The 9723-nt window shown below is 42.7% G+C and overlaps 1 protein-coding gene across 1 annotated transcript; it reads right to left on the bottom strand.

Moving 5' to 3' along the window:
- Positions 1 to 6888: 6888 nt before the first annotated feature.
- LOC119161226 (sulfiredoxin) lies at positions 6889 to 9489 on the bottom strand. The gene is made up of 2 exons (XM_037413595.2): positions 9125 to 9489; positions 6889 to 7414 (listed from the first exon to the last, which is right to left on the bottom strand). Exons 1-2 carry the CDS (start codon positions 9395 to 9397, stop codon positions 7208 to 7210), a joined length of 480 nt encoding a protein of 159 aa, XP_037269492.1. The 5' UTR covers positions 9398 to 9489; the 3' UTR covers positions 6889 to 7207.
- Between the last annotated feature and the right edge of the window lie 234 nt (positions 9490 to 9723).

Here is a 9723-nt window from a genome sequence, read left to right as displayed (position 1 = left end):
GAAGTAGAACAGCTATATGAGGCCACCGAACTAGCAATGTGACAATGGTGCACCCGATACACCGTAATTATGGGAAATTTCAATGCAAAAGTAGAAGCGAAATAAAATGATGAAGAGACAATGGTCAATTATAGCAATGACTCTAGTGATAGCAGAAGAGAGATGTTAGTAGAATTCAAAAAGTGGAATAGGCTTCGCACATTGAACACCTTTTTCCGAAAGCGTAAAAATAAGAAGTGGACGTAGAAAAGCCCTAATGGACAAATGAAAATCAAAATAGATTTTATTCTACGTAGAAACCCAGGCATAATCCAGGACACTGATGTCATAAACCAGGTGAAGTACGGTGACTATAGGCTAGTAAGAGAGAAAATAACACTTAATTTGAGATCTCAAGTAAGGTTAGCTATGAAAAGACAACTCAACCTAGATGTAGTATAAATAAAATCAGAAGCATTTGAGATAAAGATCGAAAACAAATATGCAACTTTAAGAGAAGAGGGTAATGCCGACGTTGATGGGATGAAAGAAACAGTAACTAGACTGATCTCTAAAAAGGCTATCGAAGCCGGAGGCAAAGTGCTACAAGAACTAGGCAAGCTTTTCCAATACACTAAGAACATGATCAAAAAACGGCAACACCTCTGAAGAAAACTAACCCTGTATGTAAAATAGCGTTAGCACAGCTTACAAAGCTTATCAACGAGAGGAAAGTGTCCATGACATAAGAAACAAAAGTGTCTAAAGGGACCAGTGTCAAAACTGTAAAAACAAAACTAAATAGAAAGAGGAAAAATGCATGCTCTCAAGGACAAGTGGAGAAATATTTTAGACAACTTCATTGCCATAGTTGGGGTGTAGAGGGATTCTACAATGAACTAAATAGTTCAAAATAAGTCATCCAACCTTGAGTGAAAGAAGTAATAAGAAAGATACGAAGTACCATTTGAAACTACCAATGAGATTAGAAAGGCCATACGGGATATGCCACGCGGGAAGCTAGCCGGCCAAGACGGAATAACAGTGCATCTAATTAAAGACGCAGGAGATTGCACTTGCAAGAAATTGGCTCCGCTTTAAACAGAGACCGCAAGTAAAATGACATTTACTCTAGAAGGCTTTCCAAGAAAATGACACAATTGTTAACAAAACTCAATCTACCTGTCAAGTTGACAGGTCGATTGCCGAGAAGGTACAGGCCCAGAAAAAGAAAAAAAAATATATGTTTTAAGCAGATCAGTTGCCATTGCCATGCGAGGGGGGGGGGGGGTTTAAAATAAAGGAACACCTATCCTCATAAACGTCTTCTGGCGGTTTGCACTTTCCAGGTCATTGTAGGAAATGTGGCTGCCAGCAGAGAAAATCACTTGTTTATTTGGCCTCCATGACAAATGCACTTGGGATGTGATGGAAGCTTTTTACATCAAAAAAGAGGGGGAAGGATGCGTGCACAGACCATCGGTAGCCCTTAGTGGAATAGTATTATTTTATTTGGATCTAATGCTACCACATTAAAGTGATTATACTGCATAGTGATACTTGATGTTTTTGCCAATAGATGGTTCTTCCCCTTTTTTTTCTTGGTGCGCTTACACATGTTTTTCTTCGCCATAAGCAGTTATTTTTGTAATTTTTACTACTATGCTGTGCAGACGCTACGTTGTGTCACTAAACAAGGTCGGTTGCTTTATGTATGTATGCTTGTACCTTCCAATAAATTTTTATTTGCGAGTTTACCACCACTGTTGTGCCATCACACGTCCTGATTCATATAAGCGCTGCTTTTCCTACTAGATTATACAAACACATAAGAAAGGAGACAAGGAGCTTGCCTTCGGGGATACTACACAAAATATTTGCTAAAATAATCTCAAATAGGATAAGAGAAACACTTGACTTCGACCTACCCAAAAAAACAAGCTGAGTTTAGATAAGGCTACTCCACAATGGACTGCATTCATGCGATAAACCAGGTAATAGAAAAAGCTACGAAATACAACAAGTCTCTTTACTTGGCGTTCATAAACTTCAAAAAGGCATTCAACTCAGTAGAGATATAGTTTTATAAGCATTAACTCGACAAGGAGTACCTAAATCCTATTTCGATGCCTTAGCCAACATCTACAAAAACTCCACTGCTACCTTAATTATTCACAAGAAAAGTGATAAAATTGCAACCAGCAAAGGAGCAAGACAACAAGCAATGAAATCCCCAATATTGTTCACTGTGTACTTAGAAGAAGTGTTGACACCGCTAGACTGGGAGGAAATGGGAGTCAAGATTGACTGAAAATGGTGTAACAACCTACGATTTGCAGACGACACTGTGCTCTTCAGTAACAGCTGCAACAAATTGCAAAAAATTATTGAGGAATTAAATCGAGAAAGTATTAAGGTACTTCTCAAAATGAATATGTTGAAAACCAAGGCAATGATGAATGTCCTGGTGAAACAGATTAAGATAAAAAACTATGAATTGGAGTGTACACACGAATATTCATACCTAGGACAATATTTGGGGTTTTACGTCCCAAAACCATAATACGATTATGAGAGATGCTGCAGTAGGGTGCTCTGGAAATTTTGACGATCTGATGTTCTTTAATATGCACTGACATCGCACTATACACGGGCCTCTACCATTTCACCTCCATTGCAATGAGACCACCTTGACAGGGATCAAACCCGCGACCATTGGGTCAGCAGCCGAGTACCACAACCACTGCTTCATCATGGTGGACGTCTACCTAGGACTACTCATGGAAGAGCCTAATCACAAAACAGAAATTCACTGAAGAATGAGCTGCAGCACACTTGGCAGGCACTCTGACATATTGTCACGAAATCTGCCACAATCATTAAAGCAAAAAGTATATAACCAGTGCATACTGCTAAATTCTGATGTATGGGGCTGAATCATGGAGCATAATAAAACAACCAGAAAGAAAACCAAGAACCATGCAGCGTGCAATGGAACGTAGAATCATAAGAATAACATTGATAGATTAGAAGACAGAAGAATGGGTAAGAGAATTAACTAAAGTTTGAGATATCCTAGCTGACATCAAGCGAAAACAATAGACCTGGGCTCGTCACGTACAGTGCAGTCCACTTATAATGATATGCAAGTGCCATTGAAGTTCCATCATTACAAGCAATCATTGTTATAAGCGGGCTGATAAAAGAAAGACGAAAGAGATGAAAACATTCTATTTGCATCCAAGTACGGTTAGGGCAACTATGCACTTGTTTGTAGAAAAGCCGTAGTCCGTCAGCTTTGATTGCATCAAGCGAAGCATGCACACAAACTTTCTCAGGAGCATCAAGAAGCTCCACATAGCCGAGCGGGAGGCCCTTTGGGAACAAAAAGTCCCGGAGGGGCTGCATGATACGTTGGGCCTCTTGCAATGAGAGTACCCGAGTAGGCTGCTCAGCCACGTCATCAGAGTCAGCGATCGCCTCATCACAAGGCACTCTGATGTTTGAGCAATATCGTCTCGACGAAATGGACCAGCCATGACACATCTTCGTTAACCGCCGACAACCCAGGCAGCTTTTCGTTGATGGGCGCTTTGCCGGCCTCTCCTGACATCACTTCAGAGGTTCAGAAAGAAAGCTCCTTCAGCTCTCGCTTCCTCGTTAGAGGCACAGTCGACTCATTTTCGGAGTATGGACCGGGTACAGGGCACATATAGGTGCATGCCATCGACACGAAGAGCCATTTCCAGCGCATGCTGCGGCCGTATTCAGTCGCTATATCCAATATTGCAGGAGCATCGTAATGAGCAACCCTGGAGTGAAATAATGAGCAGTTTATTTTTTTCCATTGAAAGCATACAAAAGTGGATGATGCCCTTATTGTTCGTTATATCCAATATATTGTTATAAATGGTATTAAATATGTCGACTCAACAGTAATGCGTAGAACAGACACCCAGTGGACAGTAAGAGCGACAGATTGTTCGCCAAGGGATGGAAAATGCAGTCGGGGAAGGCCGAGAGTTGGATGGAGTAACAAATTCTCAAGTTTGCAAGAATAAAATGTAATCAGCTCGCACAGGATAGGGTAAACTGGAGATCATCGTTCGTCCTGCAGTGGACTAACACAGGCCGAGAAAGATAATGATGACGACAATGCAATCAAGGACGCCTCTTCACAACACATACACTAATATATTGTAGTGAAGCATACTTGAGAAATACCTGGATAGGGGTTCGGTTCAGGCTGCAGCTGCAGAATACTGATCAGACTTTGGAAGTATTTGGAAGAAGAAGGCCGAAATTATTTACAGCAGCATCAGCTGATTGGCTTCCCTGCAGCAAGAAAGTTCGCATTTTTTTACAACTTTTAAGTGCACTCCCATTGGAAATAACAGAAAATGAAGCCTTGAAAAAAACGAGGGCCCGAAGGGCACATCCTTGTGCTGAAAAAAGGGGACCGTGGGCCGGGGCACAAGCTCGGTCTGCCATGAACAGTTACACTAATGGCTCACACTTCTGAGCATGCTTTGGTTGAGTGTGAAGGTAAATATACAATGATTCAAGAACACAAAATCAGACTTTCGAGAAACCTGATTTTTAAGGAATGAACATAACTAATCACAGAGAACAGATGCGCACATGCTGAGAAGATGGAACTATTATAGAATTAAATGCATCTCATGACAGACACACAGCATAGAACTAGAAAACGTTAAGGGCTACTGCGCGGTTTCTCTTACTTCTATCTTTTCGCAGTCGGTTGTAGGGCCCCTCCCAACAAAGCAACACGGCTGCAGCATGCCATGGTTGGGCACTCTTCGAGTTCTTTCAGGTTGGTTTATGCACGAGTTTTCTCGCTGCATTTTTTTGCGCCATCTCGAAGTGAACTTAGTAAGAGTAAGTGAACTTTTACTCGGACTGTGCTTTCTTAAGTTTCAGACTGGAACGGACGGAAGGTAGGTAATGGTTTCAAACTTGAAAGGGGTTGAAGAGCCAGTACACAGGCTCCAATTTTTGTTTTTTGCACCTCCCAAACAAGCTCGCCAAGCCCAGAAGGCCACAGCGACCACATTTTGCAAATATCACAGCACTGAGCACAGCACAAAAGCCCTTGTCCAGTCCTTTACTCCTGCAAAGCGATGGCCATGCAGTTTCTAATTGTTTACCTCAAGAATGCCTCACTTCTAACCCTTCGCTTCCTCACTGCAAAGCTCCACACACGAGCAACATCTGAAGAAAACATTGCTCGGTCGTTTCATTGCACACCGATGACTTACTCATAGACATAACCGTTACCCTAACAATGTGAATGTAGATACGATAATAGCTATGCCTACCCCCCTGCGCTGCAGAGAAGGTTGGCGAGGCTGAACGAGAAACTGAAACCGGTTCAAAATGAGCATTTCATGTCCTGTAACTAAATTTTTACACCACTTATTTGCAAGGATCTCGTGACAGTATGTTCCCATTATTTCTCCAGAAATTTTTGATAACAGAGTTACACACTGGCCCTATAAATGAGTTATGCTTTTTCGTGCAACAGTCTGTATGACTGCAGTGTATAATGCTTTGTTGGGAGGGGCCCTACAAATAATGCACTCAGAACTATGCAGAAGACTGGGGGAGGCAGCATGTTTCTTTTCACTTTTCATAGGACAAGAGGGGCTTAAGCACCTCATAATTATCAGTGGTTTTACGTCCCTAAACCACAATGTGATTATGAGAACATAATGGGACTTTGGGAATTTCGACCATCTGGTGTTCTTTACCACACACTGACATGTCAGAGTACTAAGGCCTCTACCATTTCACCTCATACACAGGTAGCCTAAACTGTAGTTAACGTAAGCGTGCTTGCATGTAACCGCGGTTCACTCATGTCACACGGTATGCGAAACTACGGTTATGCCGCTAACAGCAGTTGTACAGAACCGAGCTTTGCCACCCAAGTTTGGTGATTAACCAAGGAAATGACGGCGTTTATGGAGAGCGGTTTGGCCACTTTAACAAAGGGCGCATTTGTGCTGCGTAACATCAGTGACCATGGATGGCGCTAACCACGATTCAATGCGATTAACAGTGGTTTGTCATGACCGCGCTTAACTTGCCTGTGTAACAAAGGTATTTTAAATGCAATGACTTTGGCCTGGATTAAACGGTAACCTTCGGGTCTACAGTCGAGCCCCATAGCCACTTCCTGCCATCTTTCCGCCCTCCATTTCTACCATTTCGAAGTGGAAGGATCACAAACCGCATTTCATGAACAGCATTTTGAGATTCCAATAGCTGTCAGAACAAAGACTAACCCATCCCACTTTCCTGTTTTCAACTTGCACAAAATTTATAAAATTAAAAAACAACATTCACAAATCAAATTGGTGGAAATAGGAAGAGGGCGGCCAGAGCACTGTGGAAAAGTTGCAGAGTGCTAATCCCAAGGCCGAGAACATTTTATGCCAACACCCCAATGGTGTGTAACCAGGCGAAAATGGGGAGAAGCTTGACACAGCTGCAGCGAACAGCACATGGATGGGCACAGCAAGGAGCAGAGAACTAGAATTGAAGTGAAAGGGTAGACCAGTCACAGCTAGCCTGTTAATCAAGCAAATTATTAAACCTAGGATTGCAAGTGCCATAAACAGAATTAGACCCAAAGACAAAGATCTGAATACTTCATTTAGTAACTTGCCCACATACTCACGAAATGATACTAGTGGGCACACAGGAAAACAGATAATTTTGCATTTACATAAATTTTTTATTGATTGGATGCTGTACACACAGATGATTATGTCAATGTGAGCTTTGAACAAATGAAAGAGAGAAGAGGAGATGGGCATTGCACACTATGAAGACACTGTACACAGAGTGCAGGCTTTCACAGGTAGTCGCTCAGTGATGTTGCTCTCAAGAATTGTAAAAGGACTTGTGTGGCTTTCTGGGCTGATGTACTAGAAGACCACGCACCCTAGAATTCCGGAGTTTATGTCTTCTTCCGCTCCATAGAAACATACAAAAATATATTAAACTGCATAAAAAATGTTTAAAAACCCACGTATAGGGTTTGAATATCCCTACATTTCTTTAATTATTTCTCTCTCTCTCTCTTGTACAAATGGAGTAGTGGCTGAGTCACCAATGTCAATCAGGTACGATTCGAGGTTAGTAGCTAATGAAATGCTTGTTGTACCATGAGACTGTCCAACAATGGGCACCACTATAATCACTAGAGATCTGGCGCTGACCCTCCGAGGTATGGCAAAAGTGATGCAGGTACTGATGGAATCAGCTTGGCCCGAATGGTTGCGAGGCCAAGTCTGTAGTGTGCCTCGAATCTGTGGTTGCCACCGAAGGCGTAGTAGTAGTTGCCACCATCACGGCCCTTGATCCAGAGGATGTCCACAGGTGTCACTTGATCTTTCGTGTTTGGGTTCTGCATTACAAAAAAAAAAAAACAGCAGTAATGATAAACATAACAGTATAGGCCAATTCATTATGCAGATTAATTGGTATCAGAGGAAGTGAAAAGTATATAGAAGTCAATAAATTTCATCATCCTATCCCGTTTCTTTTCTATTCGCTATCTACTGGGATGATGTGACCAATTCATTATTTAGGTTTAACGTCTCAAACAAAATGAAAGGACTACAAGAGAGGCAATAGACTCTTTCCATAAATGTAAAGCTAGCTTTCCTGCAATGCAGTTAGCCCAACTAATGGTAGCTAGTCATTTGGCGCTGACTGCACGTTCAAGCAGTTTGATTGCGCTTTGACAAGGAAAATATTTAGCCACAATGGTGTACCAACTCTTTCGTGAGTGGAGGGCAAGCTAACATCACTCGTCAACTGGATATATTGAAATATACAATATATATATTCATACACTCTTACAATACATATATTCATTGCGGTGCTCGCACTTTGATGTGATGAAACTGACTCTTAATTAGGCATCTATAGTGCTATAAAACACGGTCTTCCACCTTCTCCTTAGTCCGGTGGGTCACGTTGTGGGGCAAGTTAAAAGCCGAGGTTCCCACTATGCTCGGGTCCATTGCTTCATTCGTCGCCACCTTGCAAGTTGCCGGCATCGCTCCAAATCACCATATGCAAGGCAGATCAGATTAATTGGAGACTACGACACAACCGAAACATTTAGAAATATTCATCACAATCACCATCTCACTGCAGCTCTGACAGAGCAGCCGTGATGCTATTGCTTTTCGATCAAAGAAAATGATTTTTCTGAAGCAGCAAATGATTTCACCTGTCCACCAAAAGTTTGTTTGTTCCCATCCATAACTGCATCGGCCAGTCAGAGCAGAATAAAAGCATGACCAAGTGATATAACTAAAGAGGGCCCCTGGTCCAGCGCTAGCCTGCTCCCCAATGCCAGAGCACAAGGCGGGAATGCGTCACATACGTGAACCGCACCCCAAAAAGCCTTCAAGGAAAATCATCACACCAGAAATGTTGGGAAAATTTCACTATATTGTAACGTTCTCTCCAAATAATTTTACTTCATCGTAACAATATAACCGAGTGATTACTGTGCTGAATAAAAACTTCGTCTTAGTTGAACGTTTCCACAGCGTGCAGCCTCAATGAGCACTGTCGAAAGGGGTGAGGGTATAGCCCCCAAACTTTTCTCCTTTTTTCAGTGGGGGGGGGGGGCACAATGGAAATGCTGGCGCTCCCCTTGCCCCCCCCCCCCCCCGGCTGATACGCCTATGCTTGGCCGGCTCTTTCGATTTAAGCATTTCAACATTTTCAGTCTCCATGACCCAACTGAAATTCTGTGTACCGTATGAATGCGAAGCCAGCCGTAGTAGGAACCCATTGTGAGCACTTGGGGATATTTTGACGTGCATCTAAATCACTGTAGACTCGAGCCCACGCTGTAGTACTAAGCTGCACAACCCCATATTTGCCAAGCACTCATGGCCGGTATGGTGTAACTATACTCATTACAGGTAACATTTATGAGCCTACACTATAAGGTTCGCCAAAAGCATTTTCAGCTGACGCTCTAACTCAAGTGGAACAGCATTGGTTAAGAAGCACAAGATCCAGCAATGATAAAATGACGGACGTAACACAGGTGCATATGGCACTACAATTACGCAATTCTCAATCCACTCACCTCAAGTAGTTCTGCGATTCCTCTGACCTTGTCTTCGTCGTAGTGCGCAACAGGCAGAGGCCGCGTTATTTGATCAAGGGGCACATCGTATACTTTTGTGATGTTAGCACTATGCACGCTAGAAATGTTGGTGTTGGCAGAAGCGCTGTTTACAATTACAACATTCTGCATATTACCTTGCCCAGCAGCTGTAACCAGCGAGTTGAAATCAAGATACAAAACCGTTTTGCCGGAGGTATCAACACCATCAGCTACGACTTCGGCTTCCGCCATTTCGAGCGTTTCTGCGTTACTTTGCTCACAGAGAATGTGTATCCGGGCAACGCCACAGCACACCTACCAGTTGCAACGCTTCGTTCTTTAAGATGCCTGACGAATGGCTCATGTTGCCAGCGGAGTCGTCCTACCTTCAGTTTTGAGCAGACGCCTCGCAGTGGCGCTCGCGACCGGCACTATTATGAGACGAGCCTAGAGCAGAGGTTTATAACTACAGCCCAAGGTGCTAGGCTAGAAGGGGACGAAGCCATTGAATATATAAGAACAAGGTTGACAGAAAAATTTCAACAAAGAAGTGCTCTATGCACCGTAATAGACAATGA

Source organism: Rhipicephalus microplus, chromosome X (assembly GCF_043290135.1).
Source record: "Rhipicephalus microplus isolate Deutch F79 chromosome X, USDA_Rmic, whole genome shotgun sequence".
In the NCBI taxonomy this organism is placed as follows: Eukaryota; Metazoa; Arthropoda; class Arachnida; order Ixodida; family Ixodidae; genus Rhipicephalus; species Rhipicephalus microplus.
The sequence above is the reverse complement of the archived record's forward strand: the minus strand, read 5'-3'. Positions and strand labels throughout refer to the sequence as shown.